Consider the following 24,616-nt stretch of genomic DNA (forward strand, 5'->3'; position numbering starts at 1 on the left):
CCAGAAAATGGGTGCTGTATATGAGCCTGCAGGCGGCACATCAGCCATGCCAGCTTCACGTACTCATCAGTCTGAATACACACACACACACACACACACACACACACACACACACACACACACACACACACACACACACACACACACACACACACACACACACACACACATTCATGTACTTCTATCTTTGAGAGGACTATCATTGAGATGATTCTTAACCCCTAACCCTAACTATTAGAACTAAATACCTTACCCCAACACTCACACTAGCGCCAACCAAAATTAACCGATGACTCTAACCTGAACCTTAAAACCTTGTCTTAACCCTTGAACAGGCCTGTGAAGAAGTGAGGACCTAGCTAAATGTCCTCAATATCCGCAAATGTCCTCACTAAGACACTTAAAAACTTTGACTGGTCCTCACAAAGATTCCTATAAAAGCACACACACACACACACACACACACACAGCACGCGCACACACACACACACACACACACACACACACACACACACACACACACACACACACACACACACACACACACACACACACACACACACACACACACACACACACATACACACACACACACACAGATTGAATAAGAACTTTATTAAAAACCAAGCACACAGCGGCTCCTTATCGACGCTCCAGTTATGTAATGGGTTTATTTCATCTCGTGCCGCGTGAACATCCTTAGAGGAAAACCCTCAAACTCTGATACTCTACTTGCGTTTAGCCGATGGGATTATATTGCAACCTCCTGACCAAACGACTAAATCCAATATATGCTGGAAAGAAATCCTTGAAAATCACAGAAACTCCTTATTGAGTCCCTACAGCCGTGCTCACTGTGCACACAGATGTGTAAAGAGCATCTTACAAAAATACAACCAGCAAACACAATGAGTTTTGCATTTCCGCAGCCTGTCTGTGTAACCTATTTCAGACTTTTCCGCCTACCAAAAAAATGGAAAGAATGTCTCAACTGATCTCATGTATAACTTCAGTCAACCGAGATTCCTTGATTAGATACTAAGAAAAAGCATTGAAATGGAGAATGATGTTTTGAGTTAAATGCTGACATGCTTCGCTTTGATAGGTTTAGACCGGTTAAGAAGGTCATGACAACTGCAATAATCATCTAAAATGACTCATTTCTGTGTCTATCTATCTATCTATCTATCTATCTATCTATCTATCTATCTATCTATCTATCTATCTATCTATCTATCTATCTATCTATCTATCTATCTATCTATCTATCTATCTATCTATCTATCTATCTATCTATCTATCTATCTATCTATCTATCTATCTATCTATCTATCTATCTATCTATCTATCTATCTATCTATCTATCTATCTATCATAAAGTAACAAGAGAATACTCCCAGAATCAACATCTATATCAAAACGCTGGTAATGTTCACTGTCTGAGTTTAGCGTCTTAGCATTCTTATTAGCACTAAACGCAAAATAATTGAATGAAAATGCCATTGAAGGAAGAGTAAGGTAGTAATTATACTTTGCATGATTATTTGTGACACGTCATGGCATTCTATCCAATAGTTGTATTGAGACATTTCAACGGAAACCACAAGTGGCAACCTCATGGTGAATAATCCATCCAGTAGTTGTTGAGTTATTTCACTCTGAAGCAAAGCGACCAACCATCCCTGGAGCCATACCCTCGAGCTTAAAATCATCCATTATCCTCTGCATTAGATTATCTTTTCATTTTCCCCGTCCTCTGAAAAAAAAAAATTCCAGCCCTCATTATGAGGCTGTCCCCTGTAGCTACGTTGTTATTGAGAGATTACTTGTAATGTATGCTTCTCGTAGCCCTAATTAATGAAATGGCTATTTGTGGCAACGTCTCTTTTAAATGGTAATTGTTGCTGATAAGAACGTCAGCGAAAGTCCTGAATGAAATGGGATGGCTGCTGCATGTTTTTCCTCTGTGTGTGTGTGTGTGTGTGTGTGTGTGTGTGTGTGTGTGTGTGTGTGTGTGTGTGTGTGAGAGAGAGAGAGAGAGAGAGAGAGAGAGAGAGAGAGAGAGAGAGAGAGAGAGAGAGAGCGTGTGTGAGCGTGATTGTGGTAGTGGCTGCTTCCCCTCACTGTCGTTATTCTGATTGAAATCTGTAAACCTTTTGTCTTTAGACTACGGCAAGGGGAGAAAAACTATTAAATATTTTAAATCCATACTAAAACACAAGAAGATGTTACCGTTGTGACTGTCTCACCATGCCCTGCTGACTGCATGTGTGTGTGTGTGCATGTGTGTGTGCATGCATGTATGTGTGCATGAATGTGTGCATGACCTTGTTCCATATGCATCAAGGTTATGACCAGCGGGTTGAGATCATTATTGTGGGAGATAAAATGCGTCCATCACTTTGCCGCTCAGGCCTTTATTGAAGTGGTGACAGCAGATCTTTGACCTCCGGGCCGAACCTCGTGGGATAATCGCTGCCGTGGCAATGAGCTCAGGTGAAGGAGAGGCCTGTGTCACTTTGTGAGAGTGCAGCACATCAAGATAACATTTAAAGCTTATACTGGACTGAAATGAGCACTAACGTAATGCTATTCCTGGCTACCATTGTCTTTACTGTAATACTGCAACGGTGTCAGAGTAGTTACATTTTGACATAAATACTGTGTGCAAATAAACTCTGATAACAAAATAATGCATTAAATTGCAGCGTGCTGAGAAAGATCTTTTAAATGGTAATTGTTCCTGATAAGAACGTCAGCCTGAATGAAAAGAGATGGCTGCGTGTTTTTCCAGTTACTGTGTGTGTGTGTGTGTGTGTGTGTGTATGTGTGTGTGTGTGTGTGTGTGTGTGTGTGTGTGTGTGTGTGTGTGTGTGTGTGTGTGTGTGTGTGTGTGTGTGTGTGTGTGTATGTGTGTGGTTTCCCCTCACTAATGTTTTTCCTGCTAGACCAGTCTTTAAATATTGCAACACTGTAGTAACTCTATGATATAAAATACTGTGTGAAAATAAACCTTAATGAAAAAAATAACGCATTAAATTGCATGCTGACAAAGAGCTTTTCAAAGCTAACGTTTAAACAATCAATTCATCAATGAATCGATACGTGGGACACTCTGGAGATACAATTCCTTCCAAAATAGGCACTAAGCTCAAGTGTATTCCATCCATCCCATTAAAGAGATGACAAAACAGTGTGAGAATAAACGGTCAGTTATCTGAACTACGATCAGTCTGAAGGCTCAACGTTGTCTGTTTGTTAGTTAGAGGAGACCTGAGTGAGCTGAATGCTGGAGGGAGCTGCAGACGGGGTTTGCCCTTTAGGAATAAATACCACACACACACTTTGGACGCTGTCCGTCTCTCTTCCCATTTGCAGAGCACATTTAATTTTTTTCCTAAGTCACACATGACCTTTTGAAAGCCCACTCTCTTCAATATCAATTGTGATAAATATGCGGTTAAATTTGATTTGAACACTGCTTTCCTTGTCCCCTAAAGGGCCAGTTAAATTTTTACTCAACGCACCCTCAAAATCAAATTAAATCATCTTTCAAATGTGCAGTATACAATATCAGAGTGTTAAGCATCTAGTGGTGAGATTCTAGATTACAACGCTCCCTTGCTAACTCCTCCCTTTCAAAGAATTTACAGAAGCTACGGTGGCCTTCAAGGACATGAAGCTAGTTACTTAAGATGGCATCATCCAACACTGTCTCAAGTCTTTCCACAATATTAAGTGATGCAGTGAAGACTTTGGTTAAACAATTTAAAGTAAGAAACCAATTTTTGCTCTTCGCTGCATTTTATTTGTCTTTTATTTACAACTCAACTTCATTGTACTTTTTGGTTTTTAGCTTTTTAACCAGTTAACCATATTATCATTGCTCCCTGGCCCTGATAAATGTAATAATATGATATAAGAATGACAAATAAAGTAACGTTGTCATTGAAACTGATTTGTGTGCATAGAAAGTGTATAGCTATTGATAATGTTCAACCCTTGTCCCCAGTTAGGCTTTAAAAATGTAATAACAAATATACAGAGCTGTCAGTATCATAAAACCAGAACACGCTAAAGATATGACAATACAATAAAATACTCATCACACTATACACATACTACAATACACCTTGGCAAAATACAGTTATAATTAGCTGGAACGAGTCCAGCTATGGTTTGCTTTTAGCCTGCACTTAACCTTTATCGTAAATGTTTTATACCTGTATTCATTGAGATGAACAGGGTTTTAAAGTCGTCCATCTTGATACACGTCCATTTGTTTAAGTAGAAACCATAGTTCCAGTTTTCTGGGGTCATTAGAACAAGTTCATGACTCACGTTGCCCGAAGCCAATGGTGTCCGTCCGGAGCTGCTGCATAATGAAACAGTCTCCCGAGAGTAAATTGGTCCATACGTTGTAAATCCCTACAGATTTCTGGCGGGAGATTCATGAAAATGTTTTGCAAGTTATTGGATGTGACGTCGTTTTTCCCCAGGCCTTTATGAGGGTGACCCTACGCCCTTTGGCCAACTCCTTATCATGCGATGCATAGCACATACCACTCAGCATTCAAGATCACCTTTGTATTAGTGTTAATAATATTATTGTAGATTGGAAAACCTCCTCCGGGCCCTGCAGTAAATCTATGGCACGCCCTGCTGAGACGACTAGCAGTGATGAAAGGTATTCAGACGCATGAATAGAGCATTATAATTTGAAATGGGAAAAACATTTGTCTTATGTGAGAGGTCCGGACTAGGGCTTTCTGCTGTGTTAATTCTTCATTATTCCATATGTTTTGGTTCTATTTCTTTTTTATTTGTCGATATGGTTTTGCCTTTTTTTTTTGTCGACATGATCAAAATGAAGTGTTCTTGTGTGATGCCATGAACAAATATAAATGTCTATATTTTTGGATGTCTACAAACTACTCTTCTCAACTGTTTGTGTTGTTAACTTGTAGTATTGGAAAGAACATATTAGGCTATTCATAAAAGAGGTTAGATCAGCAAACTCTGTTGACTGATTTAAAACACAACTCAAAACCATGTTCAGTTCATTCAAAAGTTGGATATCATCACAGGGGCCCATAACGTAACATGTGATTAAATTATTATGTAAAGAAGCAATATTTTTGATTATTTTCTTGTTACTCACCTCACAATACTTCTGGAAGAATCTTCATAATATTTGTGTCAACTTTCTTAATTATCTCTCACCAAAATAAAAATAAAAAAAACTCCCCGAACACCTGCTTGTATGGACTCCCTTCATCCACCTTTCACAGTTTGAGATGCATTTTTGAACATTAAGACATATATAGAAAGTTAACTTCATTGTGCACACATTAATATTACATGAGGTGTCACTGCTAATGCTCTAACTAAGTTGACAAAATGTTTACAGCAAGCATTTTTGTAGAACCTAATTGCACCTGAAATCCTCAGGGCCCATTATTTATGAATGAGATGACTCCCTTAGTAAGTGTCCTGCTTTTACCCTGTCACAAATGTCTTATTTATGCCTGAGTTACCCTAACAGAGCAAAGTATGTGATGTATGATGGGTACATTGGGAAAGGTTCAAATCGAATGAAGACATACAGTCTCTAAATCCCATTCAGATATTTAAATATTGAATATAAGTCTATGATGATTACATAACATGATGACTCAGACCAGTCCACTGTGAGTAATCCGTCTGGGAAGGTTCACACGCACAAGAAAAATCCAGTGAAATAGACAAATGTATTTACCAGGCAGAGGCTCAAATTCTTCATTTGTCAGAAAAAAAATCATGGACCATTAAAACATATTTAAAACTTTTTCACTTTAAGTCAATCTATGTTCATTAATATACAAAAGGTCAGAATTGTGAAGGAACAAGTAAAAGTGAACTCTCTGAATGTGAATTAAAAGTCCATTGTTATTTTGAGGTAATTTGTTTGATTTTCTGAAATACAAATAAAAAGTGTCATACTCCTTTAAAGGGACACTGTGTAACATTTTAAGTAATTCATTAGCTAAAATCAATATCCTCATTCATAAATATGTCCTCATTGGTGTGAAATCACCTCTGCCAATAATCTGAATTATCCTCCTGAGCGGAGAATTACAAATATTAATATTACATTTTGTACATTGAGCAGGCAAGTCTTATGGAGGAATCCATGTTTTTGGAATGTCATCAGGTGCATTGTTTAACATTTAGAATTGTTCTTGTCCTTGAAGGCCACTGTAGCTTCTGTTATTATTCTAAAGGGTTGGGGTTACCCAGGAAGTGTTGCATTCTAGAACTTTGTAGAACTTTCTTGATGATGTCATATTACACACTGCACCTTTAAGAAGAGACCCCGCCCTATCGGTCGTACGCATGCGCAGTGTGAGTCCAACAAGTCACATGAGCGCGTGGTTCCGTTCTGACAGCAGCCCCAGTCCGGTGAGTTTTTTCTCAGTGTTTTCAGGATGTTTGAGTGTCGGTAACTGACAGACAGACGCTCACACTGAGTTCAGACACGGAGACGTTTCTCTGGAAGCTTCTGGTGCTTGCAGTGTGTCAGGAAACTCCGTTTTAGTTGGTTATAAAACAGAAAATGACTCGGCCCAGAGCTGTAGGAAGCGTACCATTCAGCTTCAACAAACAACATTCAAACAATATGTATTATCCTGTCACCTTATGACCCAACAGATGCAGTTTGTTACATCAGCTCTGTCGGCATTAACACGACTGTAAGGTTAGCACTGTGTGAGATTTTAGCTACAGACAGCACAATAAATACATTAGTCTATATTAGCCTATGACTGTATGATGATATCCTATTATTCTTCCATCATTGCAGATTATAAATAATACATCCAGTTAAGTAGTAGGAAGGCATAATTTGCTCATGTCAGCAGTACTGTAATGACTTCCTTTTGATGTTAGTTTATACCTCTACTCTGCTACATTTTAAAAGCCAATATTTTACTTTTTACACCACTACATTTATGTGACAACATAATCAATAAGTTCCTTTGCATATTCCATAAAAATGTATAATTAATTAAGCTACCCTGCAGTGTATTAGTTAAAGTAGTTAAAATTAGCTCCACCTTTACCAGTTCCAACACATATAAATATTTAAGTATAATCTGCCTGAAAGCCAGGGATCACTCTCTGCACAGTTAAGATGTGATATATTACCACTCTATATTAAAATGGGAAATATATAGAGGCGTTATTAAAGATGAAAGACTACTGTGAGCTACATTTAAGAAATGAATGTTCTATATTCTTCTTCATAATCACGATTTACGACTCGTACCACTTAAAAATGTCCATGTCCCTGATTCAGATTTGATAGGTGTTGAGATTTAATTGATTCTTCTTGATATTTTCTTTGCATGTTTCTAAAGGAGAGGGGGTAGGCAAGAGAAAACTATAATGGATTAATCTGTTTTTGAATTTGTGTCTTTTGTTGGTGGGTTTTTATATTGTTGCATTTTTTCCTGTGGGTTGTATCCAGGAGCAGTATTTGTGGGAGGTTTATGTTTGGACGTTGTTTAGGCTATTCATATTCATGTTTAGTTGATATTGATGTATTGTGCTGTTAGATGATGGTGGGCTAACATGCTGATATGTTTAGTTTGTTGTTACTTAATTACATTAGGGACAGGACAGGTTATGTAAATGACCAGACACGAAGATAAAATATTCATAAATGAATTCATTTATGAGGCTACACATAATGCATCACTAATTATAGTCCAGTGATATTGTAAATATAATTCTACATAATGACTACTTGTGCTTTCGGTGCTGTAAGTATATTTTGATGCTTATTTCAATAGTTTCCTTAACCCATTGATGACGGCTGCTGCGCGATGCCACATTGGCTCTCCTGCCTGATGCTGCATCGTGCAGCATTATTACTTTATCTAATTTTCATGGCATTCCCAGCATAGAATGCACTGTCATTGGTTCAAATACACATGAGGTGGGTTTTGTTGATTTCTTAAGACCACGTGACCACCCAAAAGTTGTGTGGTTTGCCGAAAATCATGTCAATCAAAAAAATTAAAAATTAAAAAAAAAAATTAAAAAAATACGCCAGTTATGTCGGCGACAGAACAGTTAGTGGCGTTTGGTGCGCAGAATCAAGGTCTACTATAGACTACTGACGAAAATCACACAACACATTGCATCTATTTATTAACAATATTTAATAATTTTTTAATTCATCTAATTTTGACGATTTTTAGAAATATTTGTTGGTTTGTAAGCGCTAAGGGAGCATGTTTAAATAAAACCTGTGAACCTTAACTTTTAAATGTATTTTATTTCATGTTTCTATTTGCTACACAGGCTTAGATATTAAGGTTTTGGTAGACTTGACAATTCGTACTATTTTTTCAGAAAACCCTCAGGCATTAAGGACATGCATCCTAGATTGCCATAGTCATCAATGGGTTAAGTAAGGTTTTTAATGCAAGGACTTTCTCTTTGTATTTTGTCCCTGTGATAGTGAAAGATTAGTGAAAGAGTATCTCCAACTAGCAACAAAAACCACCTTACGTTTCTGTTTGATCCATACAAGAAATCATAACTTCTATTGGCAAATGAATCAAATGCAGTAATTGATCATTTAAATTTTTTATTAGTTTTTCTAATTGTTTTGGTACATATTTTAAATAATTAATTTTACTGTAGCTGGGAGGCATATAACTAATGAAAATCTGGTGTCAATGTCTTAGTATGGTGATTGAGGCTTGTGTTAAGCTGAGGCTGAGCTGATTATTTATAATCTTACAGCACATGAGATGATAATCAATCATCAATCAGTGCATACCTTCTCTTAAAGGTCTTTTACTCAAAGTTTATTTGATGTATTATATGGATACAACCGTAACATTCTGTTGTTAGTTTTATGTGAACAGCAGCTGAACCGTTTACTGAACACAGCAAACAGTAGACTGACATACACACACCATCGTGTGCTCAACTATGTGATGTATGTTAACTAATTGATTCATGTGCTGCCATTAGCTAAATACGATATATGGCCAATTTGCCATTCATCACGAAGAGTAATCAAGAAATGACCCAGAAATACGTTTCCCTGCTGCCCACTGTTTTTCATCTCCATCACGTGCATGCGAGCAGAGAATGAGCTCCTAGGAGTTGAATTGAGTCTGACTGTAAATTATATTCACGTCATGGCTTAGAAATTGTTCAATGATGATTACATAGATTGATAAGAAGTATTTTCAGCGCACACATGTTGGCCTAGTAAAAGCCTCACAGATTGATGTGAATTTAGTCATAGAATGGTAAACAAAAGCAATAGACAAATACTTTGTTGTTAATGGTAAATGGAGTGCATTTTATAAAGCACTTTTTCTCCAGAGCCTCAGGGTAAAAGCTGCTCATTTCCTCATCCATATAAAAACCGACACATGGATGGCAGCAGGCTAGCATGCAGGGTGCTGCACAACTATTAGGAGCAGTTTAGGGTTGTGCATCTCTGACTTTTGTTCATTTCTTTGCTTTCTGGGTTGAAGAAATTCTCCCTCTATCAATATAACTATAAAATATATCGTTTGAAGAGCCACTGGATTGTCAGATAAATACTTTTTCACAAAGAAAGATAAGAGAAGATGGAACTTTAGAACATCCTGAATGAAGTTATTTTGCCAGGTTGATCCAAAATGACAGAACCAATATTGTGGATACAGTTGTGATGTATAAAGTCTGTTTTTACCCTGAATGGGTAAAGCTGGGCCTGGTTAGGTAATCCCCAGTATTTCCACTTTGCCCCGTTGCCCGAAGGCACCACATCACAATGAGTCAACGTGAGTAATTCAGCATCACTCGGGCATGTCGAGGAAAATAAAGGGTCGCAGAGCTTGGCCTCTGTTTAATTCACTGTGAAGTAATGTATGTTTCTCTTAAGATTGACTCTACCTGTGCCATGTAAACAGGTCATTCTCTTAACTCTTTTTGTTCTGCTACAACAGGTGTGAAGAATGAGCTCAGGCAACGGAACCAAGAGGAAAGGCGGCAAGCTGCAGCATCATCATCATTACAACGACACAGTGGTGGTTGACCCCCAAACACAGGCTGAGATTCAAGGTCTTTTTAATAAAGTCAGGACTTATGTCAAACCGTCAAACGGGGAGTGGTGCATCCCCGACCCAAACGTTGCCCTCACACACCCTGCGGAGGAGCACAGTAGACTGCAGGCCCTGAAGGCATCACTGAACCATGTGAAGAACCAACTCAGTGACAAGAACGTTCAAGTCTGGCACCAGCACACCAACTCCACCAATAGGGCCGGGAAGGTATGCTATAGTAGTCATGTTTCATTATCTGCATCAAACCACATTTTTCTATTGGTCAGTTCTGTACACCTGACATCTTTTGCTTGGCCGTCTGTCCTCTGTCCCTCTCCCGAGGTTTCTCAATATTTTTTCTCCGTTTAGGTTGGAGTCAGCGATTTTGGAGAATGTTTGTTGTCAGAAATCACTTTTTGTAAAATACAATACATTTTTCCTCACGATCTGCTACCTGTACATACTATGAGTGTGCTGTAGAAAAAATTCACTACTAAAAAGGTCACGGGGGGGGGTCATATTGTGTACGGAGTGTGAAGGCTATTTGTGACATTGGGCTATATTAATGAAACACTGATTTTATTCTATCTTAAGGTGATCGCTGCGGTACGTTCCGCCGCCAACGCAGAGATCTGCACCCAGGCCTGGTGCAAGTTCTTTGAGATCCTGGGAACCTTCGACCTTCTCCCAGCGGAGGCTCTTCAGAGCGGGGAGCTGAACACGGTGCACCTGTGTGAGGCTCCGGGGGCCTTTATCACCGCTCTGAACCACTACGTAAAGACACGCGACTCCACCCGCTACTGTGACTGGACCTGGGCCGCCAACACACTCAACCCCTACCACGAGGCCAACGGAGGGGGCTTCACCATCGCAGACGATCGGTTAATCGCCAACACGTTACCATGGTGGTTCTTTGGCTCGGATAACACGGGCAACGTCATGGTGCAGCAGCATGTGCTGGGGCTGCAGGCGTTCGTAACAAACATGCGTAGAGTTGATTTGGTGACGGCGGACGGAAGTTTTGACTGTCAGGAGAAGCCAGACGAGCAGGAGGCGCTGGTGACCTCGCTGCATTACTGCGAGGTCACCGCTGCACTGCTGCTACTAAGCCACGGAGGCTCCTTTGTGCTGAAAATGTTCACATTGTACGAACACTCATCCGTCTGCCTACTGTACCTGCTGAACTGCTGTTTCCAGACAGTCAACGTCTTCAAACCGGCCACCAGCAAAGCAGGAAACTCTGAGGTTTACGTGGTGTGTTTGAACTACGACGGAAAGGAAGCTGTGAGGCCTCTGCTCTCAAAACTGATTCGTCACTACGGGCCGAGTCTGGCCGAACGAGAGGCACTTTTCCCAAACTCACTGGTCCCGGAGTCGTTTGTGAAACAGCACGAAGAGGTGTGCTCCTACTTCCACAGTCAGCAGGTGGAGACCATCACAGAGAACATGCGTCTGTTTGAGGGAATGAGCACGGAGCAGAGGCAGAGGCTGGAGCACATCAGAGACTGTACTGCTCAGGAATACCTGCAACGCTTCCAGGTAGGAACATATCATGGGGGCAAACTGTGGCTCAGGTGGTAGAGCGGGTCGGCCAATGATCAAAGGGTTGGCGGTTCGATCCCCGCCCTACCACTTGTGTCATGGTTGTTGTGTCCTTGGGCAAGACACTTCACCCACCTTACCTCGTGTGAGTGTCTTTAGTTAGCCTGATATCGGTGTATAACTGAGTGTGTGAATGGTAACGTGTAAATGGGAACAGGTCTCCCTTGCAAAAGACTCTCCGGTCTCAATGGAATTTACCTGTATAAATAAAGGTTAAAAAATAAATAAATTAAAAATAAACTTCAGGCAAGACACTGCAGGTGAATAGGGTAACAATTTGCAACTTATAGATATCATCAAGAAACTTTGCCAGTTGGTTATTTATTTCTACCAGAATGAAACAGACATGGTATGAATGCAAAATAGACAAAAATCTCAAAATTGACCAGTGCTTAAAAATATGTTTTGCCTGCAGTGTGTATCACCGTGATCTTTAAAGTTCATTCTTGACCTTTCAGCAGCTGACAACACAGTTTCACCTGGAGATCCATTCAGTGGCTTTAAATCATATCACATGGTCTTCATTAGTTTCAGCAAAAGCAATTGTAGAAGTTCAACTTTCCTTTATTTTCCGGGGGAACTTTAAGGACTTTTCACCTAAAAGTCAAGCTTTAAAATATCATATAATGGTTATCTCATTATTTAAACTTGTCGTAGTGGGATTATTTGCAAACTAATTCTTCAATATAATTAAATTGAATCCTTTTAAATGTATTTTACCCATGAGAAATGAGAAACATGTCCAGAAGAACTGCAGTGCAGAGTACAGACTTGCTCTGTTTGAGTCCAGAAGTTAAACCGCTGATTAAAAACTTAGTGGCCTTTAATTAATTTGAGTTTTTCTAACTTGGAAGAGGCGTTCATTCATTATTACTTTTCCTCTGGCAGCCACTGTGTTACCCTGCTCCAGTAAACTTCACCAAAGATGTTTCAATGGATGTTTATGTGCTTTTCTGAGAAGACTTAGTGGCAACAATGGCTGCAAAACATATTATATAACTATTAAGGAGTCCACCTGCAGAAAGGTGAGAAGTTAAGGACAGGAGCTAAGCATAGACAATGTTTTAGGGAAGCAGTCACTCTTTAAAGTCTGGCCTGATCCTGAGGTCTACTGAGAGGATCAGGCCAGAGCACTGAGAGGAGCACTATTTATTATTTGTATTAGTTTGATCTGTTAACCGTGTAAAGTGGCACTTCATCCAAGGTTTTATTTATAGAAAAATGAAAATATAATTAACTTTTAAATCTATTAAAGCAAGAAAAGAAACATTTTCTAACCAACGACTAGTGAATGTTAGGAAGTTTTGCTGCTAAATGATGCAGCTTAATCAGTTTTTCATTTGTTTATCTTTAGCCGTGCTAGTGTGGCGGCATGGCTTTAGGGAGCGGCTGTGTTTTGTGCCAATTAACAAATGTGTGTATGCCATCACAGCACGCTAACATGGTCCACATAGTAAACATTATACCTGCGTAGCATCTGCGTTTTTGCATTGTCATTGTGAGCATGTGAGTGTGCCTACAGAGCACTGTGCATTTACTAATTTGTACTCATTTTGATGTATTGCAATGGGTGGTTTTGGTGATAATGTGAGAGCCTGGGTGTGTATGTGCTTGTCTTTGTAATAGTTTGTTTTCTTTCATTGTATTTTTATCCCTTGTATATTTAATTTGCTTAATGTTTGTTTCTTTTGTTGTTTTCCTGAGGACCCCCTCGAAAATGAGATGCTGTATCTTAAGGGGTTTATCCTCCAATAACACATTTGAAATCCCCCCCTCAAAAAAATAGCATTTATGTATAGTTCAAAAAGTCTTAAACTGAATTTAAACAAGCGTCTCTTTTTACAGGTGAGCTTCCTCCCGCGTGCTCGATGGGTCTCTCGTAACACTGTGTGTCCCGCTGCGTGCGGCAGTGTCTCCGCGGGCCGGCCCCTGGGACAGAAGAAGCAAACAGGCTCCTTCAACCAGCGCAGGGAGTTACAGAGCCTGGGCTGGAGGGAGCGCATCCACAGGGGTTGCCACGGCGCCTGGATACACACACACTACACTGAGGCCGGGGGGACGGGCTGCGTGCTTGAAGGACCCCTAACCGGGTGTCATGTCCAGTCATGGTACGTTATAGCCGGGGCCGCTCTGCCCGAAGTCAAAAACTCTCCCTTCTGTGACATAGGATTGTTAAACCACTTGAACGAAGCTCTGACGGACAGCGCAGTAGACTGGACTCAAACGGCCCCGTGCGACTCTTGCAGAGTTGTTTGCGCGGCCTCCATCTTGGCCGACGTTGCAGGTCTTTGCCACAGTGAAGGGCACAGAAAGAGCAGACAATGTTTGGTGTTTGGCAGTAGCTCCGTGTGGGGGGCCAGTGAGAGCCAGTCTGGGGATTTAGTCTTAACGTTTTCTGCAGAGCCTTCGTTTGCTCAAACAGGCAGCGACACACTGCACGACGGGGCGCCGCACTACCAGCAGCAGCTCTTAGGTTGCCTTGTGTTTTCCCTGGAGACCTTGAGCTCGGGGGACGTCCTGCTGCTGCCTGTGCTCTGTGCCCTCACCCGTGTTACAGCAGCTGTGGTGCTCTGCCTGCATGTGTGTTTTGGCTCAGTCACGCTCAGGTGTCCGCCCCCATCGGGCACAGTGGGGACGGTGCTGGTGTGTGTCGGCTTCTGCCCCAAAGCCGCCGCACGAATACTGCCTTTCCTCACTGATGTCCTTAACCAGATGGGTCAGCTGTTAAGAACAGAGGAGGACTCAGGAGAGAAGCTGCCTGCGTGTGACAGGCAGGTTCTGCAGTTTGTCCCCATGGAGGAGCTGCTCAATAGTGGACTGACGGAGTTCCTCAGGACCATGAACTCTGAAATCATCAAGCAGAAGCTGCATCTGCTCATGCAGTCGTAGTGGAGTCAATCAGCACACATGAGCTTCCATCAGTTAGTGTCTGAACAATATTAACATTGTCAGACTCACAATGAATGGACTTATTAAAAGAATCAGGGATTTCTTTTTTTTTATTCCATTAATTTATCTTGCTTATCAAAAACTACTAAGTAACAGTGTTCTGACATCTACAGGAGCAGAGGGTGTAGTTCTAAAACCATTATATTTTTTGGGGGATTTTTTGAGCTAGAAAAAGATACAGAAATCACAAATAAATTAAAAATAAATATCACAATATATTGCCGTTTGGATTGTTAAGCACAGCCCTATTGCCTACATTACCCAAAATGCAACAAAACTCCTCGAGGGGGTACATTTCTCAGATTTCCCTCTGGAGCCACAAAAGGCTTTATCCATCTTTTAGTATTTCTCCCCCAGACCTGTAAACAACAGACTTATGTGTGGATGCGGTGGAGTCCAATGACTTTATTGGATACTGAATGTGAGGGACTCCCCTGGGACTCACTGTAATGAGGTAGCAACTAAAACGACTTTTGAAGGATGGTGTCGTACAGGCAGGGTTTTTAAATTACATTTGAACAACTTTTTAGACCGGGTTAATACTGCTCAAAAGCATGGAAAACAATATAGTGTGTGGTTAAACTGAATAATAGCCTGACTGATATATTTGCATCGGAGATAATAAGATCCCATTTTGACTCATCACAGATATATCGATATTGTAATGTGAATGAACCAGACATTTCATCCACTTAGAAGGACAGGTCACTTGTTTTGAGGCTTTTCCTTCTGTTGTTATGGCCTACTCATCCTGTTCATGGTAGAAGTTCATCCCATCGTAAATTCAAAATAAGTGCAGATTAAAGCCTGACTGATGGAATTTAGAGGTATTGATATTTTAAATGTCTTTGCATTTGGTTATTAAAAGAATTGAGCTCAAGATATGTGGGTGAGTGTGGAGCACCGGAGTGTTACGTTTTAAATAAATAATCACTTGAATTAAAAGTTGGAAATAAATCGATAAAACCATCATTTTGAGACAATGGTGTAGTCACCGCCTTAACACCTTTCAGTCAATCACATCCATCCAATCATCTGCCTCTCAGCTCAAACTGGGACTGACTTCTGAAGTATACAGTATAGACTTATAAATCTGTGATAAACTAAAACCAGCCAATAATATACCATGCCGATGTAAACTGCCTGCCTGGCCCAAAAAAAAAAAAAAAGTCAAACTATAATATTTCATTGGACCACCTTTAACTTTGATTACGGCAGGCATTTGCTGTGACATTGTTTTGGTCCGATTTTTTGGCACATAAGGTTGCTCAACTGAAGCAATCCCATGTCATACTGTACAAGCCTGTGGGGGAAGTACACTTTCCCCACAGGCTTGTACAGTAGGCACTAGGCCTGATGGCAACATCACTTCCTTCACCTCTCTTCTTACCCTGATGCACCCATCAATCTCTGGACCACAAAACCTTTATCCATTGCTCTCTCTTGAGTCCGATTTTTATATTCACTATAGCAAATTAAAGCATTTTTTCATATTTGCCTCACTGATGAGTGGTTTTCTTAAGGCTACACAGCTGTTAAGTCCCAATTCCTTGAGTTTTATTTGCATTGTGCGCATGTGGAAATGCTGCTACTTTCACTATCAAACATAACTGTGGGGTTCTACTGTTGATTTTTTACTATTTGCTTTCACCAAACATATGATCTCCCATCACGATCATTCAAGATTTTCTTCTGACCACATTTCTTCCTTGAAGGTGATGGTTCACCACTATGCTTACAGGTTTTAATAATGCGTTGGACAGTTCTTAACGGTTACCCAATTGTAGTAGTTTCGGCGATCTCTTTAGTAGTTTTTGCGGGTCAGTGTATAAGCTGGGCTTTAATGTGGCTGTGACTTCACTGGATAAGTATGTAAAACATCTTCCTTATTGTCTCAGTTCAGACGAAATGTTAGCGTGCCACATAGTACATCTTGAGACAACCTGCAGGCGAGAACAAACACTGTCAGATGAGACAAACTTGCATCGCATGAAAATACAAATTACTCTCGGTTCTTGATCAGCAGAAGTCATCCGTGACTGAATTCACTGAGGGTTTCAGTGAAGCTGAATAAACAACAGTCCAACCCTGAGCACCAAACCTCCTGTCACTCACAGATGGTTTGTGTTGAAGTCCACATCGTAAAAAACCCTGGAGTTTTACCCTGAAGGGCCTGTTGTCATGTTGCACAACACATTATCTTATCCCAGGATGTTCATAATCTTTTTTTCCTTCTTCTTTTTTTGCCATCATGCAGCTTCTAGCCGACATACTGTTTAGCAATTAATTTCTCTCCTTTGTGTCCAACTTCACAGCCCTCGTGCACTAAAGATGTTTTATACTGTGAGTGAAGCAACCAGGGAGCTACAGAGGAAAGACACGTGCAAACACATATAGTCGTCCTCAGTTCATTTGTAGTTTTTTTTTAAATGTGTTTTGTCTGCTTTATAACATCATTGAAATGTGTAGCGTGGAGTTTTATTTTCTTACAAAAACAATAAAGATGTGCACTGACTGATGACATGAAGTCTACGTTTTCTGTTCTGTGAAAATAAGGAAAATCTGCATATCGGTCGAAAGCGTTTGGAGCGTTGCTTGAATATATTTGAAGCCATGAAGAAGTGTTATCTGAAAAATGTAGGACAGATGTGTCTTCTAAACACAATAGCAAATATCTTTATACACTGTTTCAGAACCTAAACCACAAGTCTACCACTTGATACAAGGCCTGTCAGACTGTAATGTTCATTACACACTAGAAAACAAAACAAGAGAGCTGGATGAAAACTGGAGTGACATCTTTTCTATTCTTAGAACCTCAGCAGATTCACTTCTCATGCAGGTGCACCAAGGGGGAGACTTGTATTGATCCATTGTCAAAAATGTCTGGCTTATTTTACCACTGATGGGGCAGAAACGTCGAAACCGTCCCGTCTGACGGTGGCACCAGAGGAAAGATTTATCTCCTGTATAGCGCTCTACTTCTTTAGTACATTTCAGACTCAGTTTGTCAGGCTCAGCTCCATATTTCACTCTACATTTGACTTTTATTAGCCTAGACCGGAGGATCCCAAACTGATTGGTGGCAGTAAGAGCGACCAAACAATCTAACAAAACCATGTACTTCAAAACTGGAAAAATACAAAGAAATTATGAGAGGTACTGGATGGTGTGCATCTTTCACTAATCGTCCACTGTTGCTTTCAGATTGATGACTATATTTGTTCATCTATATAAATGGGAGAATTCAGATGAATGGCTACATTCATTCCGACTATTATCTTATGGTTGTAACAGTTTTTTAGTGGTTTTCAGGGTGACTTTTACACTGCAGTAAGAAATGTGGAGCTGCAAGTACTGCACACTGGATTTACAGTCTGCTGGCACAGCAGAATGAAAGATAGATGGATAGAAATATAGAAGGATGGATGAATGGATGGATAATAATGATTGGTAGGATCACAGAAGAAAATTCTGTTTTTGCTGAAAATATAACTTAACAGAAAATCATATGATTATTATAAACAAAATAAAAGATAATACAAATGTACAATCTGCCTCCAAAGCTGATACAGTCATTATCTTGCCATACATCCTTAGTGTTAAACTGTTAAACGTTGATATTAACGCTGCACCTTGGCTATACTTTGATAACGACATACTATACAGTACTTCTCTTTTTTTAGTTTACACATCTTGGTTTTAAGGTGGTATATTGCAACATTTTTATATTTCCTGACAAAGTAGTACAACAGCATCAATGTAAGGCACAAAGCAAACTCACAGGTCAAACAGGCATGAATCTCTTGGCAATTTGTCCTGTGTTCAGCAGTGAGCAGTTCAAACAAGAATTATCACACAATAATCAGCAAATGTAACTTGTGGTTCTTCATTTGTCAGTCTATATCGCCTCTGGAGTATCTGCTCATGTTATGTTGAGGATTATATTTGATTATGGGATCAAAGAGCAAATCAGCAAGTCATTGTCCCCTAATCTCTCTCTCTCTCTCTCTCTCTCTCTCTCTGTATGTGTGACTCCCGAGCCTCCATCGCCCACACAAACAACAGATTAGACAGTTTACACAAATTGTTAATTAAGTTTTTTTTCCACTCTTTATTTGAATGCAGAACAGTTAGAAAAAAAAGCTCATAAATATTGTGTACACTGCATACACTGAGGTGTGGTGAAAGGGGAGTTGTGTGTGTGATTGAGTCAAGTGATTGGGTGGTATTGTGTACTAGCAAGAATGTAATCTGTCCGCAGTGCAATATTCTTCCGTCACCACTCTGTCCTTTATGCACACACACACACACACACACACACACACACACACACACACACACACGGCAGCGCCAGCAAACCAGTATTTGTCTCTGCGGTTGATGCTGACTACAGTCCAATCTCTGAGGATGAAGTGATCCGATGTTGAACTTGTGAACCGTGTTCTGAACTCACTTTGGATTTAATCAAGGAGGAAACACTTTGATGTAGTTTCTAACTTAATTTAACTGCTTCTTTGCTGGAGTTGCTGACCTACAACTCTGCCTAATCATTGTAGATACTACTGATGTGTGCACAGAGGAAGAAGACAATGACAAATGTGTTGTAGCCATATGCAGTATATAAACAGTGGTACAGTGTGTTGATAAAATCATCCAATGAAAATAAATATAAGAGAACTTATTAAAGCTGTTCAGATGATACATATGATAAAAAAACAATTTTGATTCAAATTCATATTGATAAAAATAATTAAATAACAACAAGAATGTCTGTATTAATATGACTGAATGCAGTGTAGCTCAACAATAGCAGCGTTTTCGGTTGGCAAGTGTTTTGGTTTTTCCCACCGCTGCAGAGTGGAGACTCGCCAAAGCACATTTGATGGATCAGATGAAGTGAAACTCTCATTATGCATCAAAGATAAGACAGAGGAGGAGGAGGGTTGTCCTCCCCACAGAGCTGAATGTGTTCAGCACTAGTCAGTCAACTGTCTTTATAGAATCTCCTCTCATTATGGGAGAAGCATAGATAGATAGATAGATAGATAGATAGATAGATAGATAGATAGATAGATAGATAGATAGATAGATAGATAGATAGATAGATAGATAGATAGATAGATGGATGGATGGACAGATATTCTATTTATTGATAATTATAAATTACTGCACTTTCCACAACAGACTGGTGGGAAATCCCTTCGCCTCCATAACAGCAGTCACTGATCTGTAAGAGAAATAAAGTGGATTTGCAGCCAACCTTTCTTGCTACCGTCAGGGTTATAGGCCGAATAATTCAATAATAAGTCATTGTGTTGAAGACTCATTGTGTTTCGCTCTGTGACAAAATGTGAAACAGGTTGTGGCTTTTAAGTGAACTCAGGGTGTTCAGGGCAAGTGACAAAAGCCTAGTCAAGGGTCTCAAATCCTTTATTATCAGGACATGAGTCAACAGTTATAGGAATAGTTTTGGGGAAATACGCTTATTCACTTTCCTGCTTGGAGTTTAGAAGAGAAGTCGTGTCAATACAGTTAAAAGGAAACTACAGCAGAGGGATTTTTAGCTTAGCTTAGCATAAAGACTAGAAACATTAGGAAACAACTAGCCTGGCTCTGCAGCATGACCTGAAAAACTCAAAAATTAACACGTTTTACTAATTGTACCCAGGGCCAATGCAAAAAAACACATATAAAGCACCACATTTAATGCCAACATCATGGTCTTATTTTTCTTGATTCATAATTTACAATATAATATGACAACAGAAAAATGGCGATGAAATATACAAGCTTAATACATGACAAGCTTTTAAGGGTGGTCTTTATGGTCGATGAATGTTGAGGATGACAGTCATGTTTTGGCTTCGGCTCGACGAGGAACGGAGAATAAATGAACAACACGCCACTAAACAATCCCAGTGAACATCTGCTCACTGTCACAGCCACACTGCGGCCATGCAAACGACTCGCTCCCTCTCCTCCTGCAGCTGTTGCCTAACAACAAACTCTATTTGTCGTTCTCGTATAGACCAAAGATGGATCATCTCAAATCACAGTGAACATGCATCACATTTTGAATTGGAAAGAAGAGAGATATGAGCCGTGTCACATCTGGCGGCAGGATTTACTCGATAACGCGATACCTTTACAGAATAAACAGATACATGAATGAAAGAAAACACGTTTTAATGTGCGTTAACAGCCCTAGAAAGCATATGGAAGTAGCCTGACTGAAGCTTTTAAAATGTACTGCATGAAGAGGCTCCTCTGACGAACACCTTTTTACTTCGAGGCCCGAGGGACTAGATATGAAAAGTTTAGCCTTTTGGTTAATTCTGGTATATTTAACCCATGTAGGCTATAATCATGTGTTGTATTAATTTGCACTCTCCCCTTCTTAAATAAACTGAGTTGAATTGAATTGAAAAGGACTAAAAGGAGTATACAGTACACACGAAAAATGGAGCTGAAGGTAATCGGGCGGTACTATTGACTTGAAATCATATCAAATATGATGATAGTATTCCTGCTAATAAACTGTGACTGCTGCTACATAAACACTGTACCATACATTCATATCTGGAGACCTATCTGACAGAGAATATGCAGTCATAATAAAAGTTCCGTGGTTGGAAGGAACTCATTAATCCAACTTTCATCTTGAGAAAGAGCGATGGTTAAAGTGTCACAGGAGTTTGTGGAGCACAGCTTAGGTGCCTGTTGGGAAAAATTAAAAACTCATGGGAGGAGAGAAAAGAGGTATTTTTAGGTCATAAATCCTTCACGTTGGCAGGTGTTCCCCACTCATAAACAGCAACAACAAATTAACCTCTGACACCCGGCCAGAATTGGAGTGTCAATCCTTGCCGATTCTTGGAAATATTGCAGTTTAGTTCCTCTTCCAAAGGCTGCTTTTATGGATTGAGTATGTAAATCATGCCGGATAGTCTGAGATTTATCGCCAAAGCACTGTGGTCTCTGGGCTTGTCTTCTTAAAATGCTAATCAGTTCAACTCTCTGGTGCGCATGCTTTTATTTTGTTGACAATCTCGTATGCGTTTATAGAGGAACCACCGGGAAATACAGGCCTTGAATTGTGACACACACAACTTCTGTCATACATATTCATTATGTGTGAAGCTGTTTTTACACTAGGTAGGACTAAACAATTACCAAATGTCAGTGGTTGCAATTAGGATCTCCATGTTGCAGTGCCTGACCCAGGGTTTAAACGTGTCATTGGTTTTACAAATTCATGGCGTGGTCCTCATGTTCCAGTCATGCTTACCAATCAGAAGTGGCCTAGTGTGACTGTGTATACGCCCACTAACAACAAAACAGGAAACCATTACATTAGTGTAGAGGAAAAATGTCCTGAAGCAACACTGGACAGTTAAGGCAACATCACAAACCTATGTCAGCTGTAAACTGCAGCATGTTGCCTGTTGCAAGCTACTGGGGGTCATGTTTGTTTACCTACCCGTTTACAGAACCTATGCTATGTATTAACACCGATTCTTACTGTCAAACAACCATATTTCAGCACACAGTTAGTGTCACTAATCAATATGAATCCTCTGATTTGGACAGATTTCAAAGGGTTAGGTTATGCATTTTTAAAATCTATATATTTTTAATTAATTCACAGGCTGTCACAGTTGCTGCAGTGTGCAATTGAATGTTATATTTTATGGACCATGGAAACATAATGATATGATAATATGATTCGATGCAATCCACAATAACCGTAACTAAACAATAACGTATAAAACATTCATGTTTTTTCTAAACAACCTGAACCTTTTTCCTGTATAATTGCTTTCACTACATTTACATTCAGAGAGAAAGCTAAGGAAAGCAAACGGAGGGATTCTGACTTTGAGTCGATTTCCACTGCAGTGAAACGTGAGAATTGAGTTGAACTGATGGATTATCACACACTGGTTTAATCCTCTACTTTAGAATTCCTTCAAGTAATGTTCTAAAATGAAAAACTTTGAGCTTTAAGTCTTAAAGTTTATGTGAAAACGCGTCACTGCTGATTCAGCTTGGTGCAAAGACTTTGAATGCGGGTTGTGGACCCCTGAGGCTATTATGAGACGACCTGACTGACACCAACTCACTGCTGTGGGTCAAACAGTTTCCTCCATAGGAACCAATGCAAATATCCTATCATCAGAGCAACATACATGTATCGTATAATCGAATCAACATGATGCAAAAAGCTGAGGCAGCATTTGTTTGTGTGTGTCTATGATCTATGCTGAGTTGCTATTGGGAAACTTTAAATTGGGTATGGGAAAGATTCTATCAAGTAAGATTTTTCTTTTTTCATTTATTACTCTTATATACTGTATATGCTAGAAAGAAGACCTTTGTAGACAGTCACGTAAGAATGTTAAATCATTCAGTAGGCAAGGTCATGGACAACTGCTAAAAGTCAATAAAGTTAATCGAAGTTTCATTCCAGATCTGAAACGATTCCTCTTAAAGGTGAAGTAAGCGGTTTATTTATGTTAATATAAGTGTTAAATCGCTCTTTATTCATAAAGTGATCACTTACATAATGTGCGCGTTTCACAAAGCCGATCTCTTAGTCAGCTGCTCTGCATGTAATCAGCAAATAAACTTATTGGAGGATCCCGACATTTTTATCCAACACAAGAGAGAACGCTACAAACCGACACCCTTCTCACTCATGGTCTCACTGCCGGTGCACGCCAGAGCAACAGATGGGTGAATGTTTATGCGCCTACAATGGCGGAGCAGGTAAAAATCCTTCCCAATGTCTGTTTTGATGATTTTTATCATGTTTTATCACACTCATGGATCTGAGATGACGCTAGATAACTCGCTGCTTGAAGACCGCAGTGCATTAATGTGGTGACGTAGGGACGAGCGAGGGGACTGCTAACTGCAGTAACTGACAGGAAGTTAGCTAAAAGAACCATTCCGCTTACAGCACCTTTAAGGCAAGACACGACTGGCAAATGCATCATTTAGAGATGTTTGGCTATATTTAGTATATAGTGTGCTCCCACAACATGTCTTCTTTCTGGTATAAATAATGTTTTCTAAAGAGATGCAAATGAACACATAATTAGTAAGATATTGCTAAATTAGCATATTTATTCAAAGATTTCTGAAAAATGCAAAAAATTATTGTTTTACTGTAACTTATCAACTGGCAAAGCGTCATGATGATATTTATAAGTTAACCATTGTCCCCTATTCACATGAAGTGTCATAAACTGTTCTTTCTGCTCATATATTGAGTCATATATCATATCATATCAGGGCTGCCATTTATAAAAAACTGAAAAATGTTAATCAGGAATATGTCTTTATGCCGACTGGCCAACAGCTTGCACTTTGAGTTTGTTGTGTCATTGTCTGCCACAAGAATGAATAAATAAATAAACAGTTGCCAAAGCAGTGAGTGTGTGAAGCTGCTTAGGGTTTTCCAACAGTTTGGCGGGTAGATTATGATGATCCCATATGGCCCGCATTGGTTTGAGTTTAATTTGATTAGTTTTTTTCCACACACAGGGACAGATTTCACCAAGTGTAATTTCTCCTCTGCACTGTGTTTGAACAAAACACAATCACAATCGATGGCCGATAGATTAGCCCTTTGCCAGTGTTGTTCACTACACATTGTTGTCTCCTGCGCTCCGCTTGACGACACATCAATAGACCTGTTTTTTTTTTTAACCGGCTGAATTGAATTGACTCAATAAAGGAGATTGCCTGCATGGATGGGGGAGGGGGGCGGGGGGGAAGAGGGCACAAATCAGGCCCCAGGGACACTTGTTGTTGGGCATTCAATATGTGCACACACACACACACACACACACACACACACACACACACACACACACACACACACACACACACACACACACACACACAAACACACACACACACACAAACACACACACACAAACACACACACACACACACACACA

General features: G+C 39.9%; 1 protein-coding gene across 1 annotated transcript; it reads left to right on the forward strand.

The window, feature by feature from the left end:
- Positions 1–10,006: 10,006 nt before the first annotated feature.
- On the forward strand, positions 10,007–15,891 carry cmtr2 (cap methyltransferase 2). The gene is made up of 3 exons (XM_080024815.1): positions 10,007–10,322; positions 10,689–11,633; positions 13,542–15,891. The coding sequence occupies exons 1-3, from the start codon at positions 10,008–10,010 to the stop codon at positions 14,583–14,585; spliced, it is 2,304 nt and encodes a 767-aa protein (XP_079880941.1). The 5' UTR covers position 10,007; the 3' UTR covers positions 14,586–15,891.
- Positions 15,892–24,616: the final 8,725 nt, after the last annotated feature.

This window comes from Ammodytes marinus (assembly GCF_949987685.1).
Source record: "Ammodytes marinus genome assembly, chromosome: 1".
Classification (NCBI taxonomy): domain Eukaryota; kingdom Metazoa; phylum Chordata; class Actinopteri; order Uranoscopiformes; family Ammodytidae; genus Ammodytes; species Ammodytes marinus.

Excerpts from the sequence above, each read along its gene's own strand:
- cmtr2 (XM_080024815.1), top strand. The coding sequence starts at position 10,008 with ATGAGCTCAGGCAACGGAACCAAGAGGAAAGGCGGCAAGCTGCAGCAT. Across the intron at positions 10,323-10,688 it reads CCACCAATAGGGCCGGGAAG|GTGATCGCTGCGGTACGTTC; the intron begins GTATGCTATAGT and ends TTCTATCTTAAG. Across the intron at positions 11,634-13,541 it reads AATACCTGCAACGCTTCCAG|GTGAGCTTCCTCCCGCGTGC; the intron begins GTAGGAACATAT and ends CTCTTTTTACAG.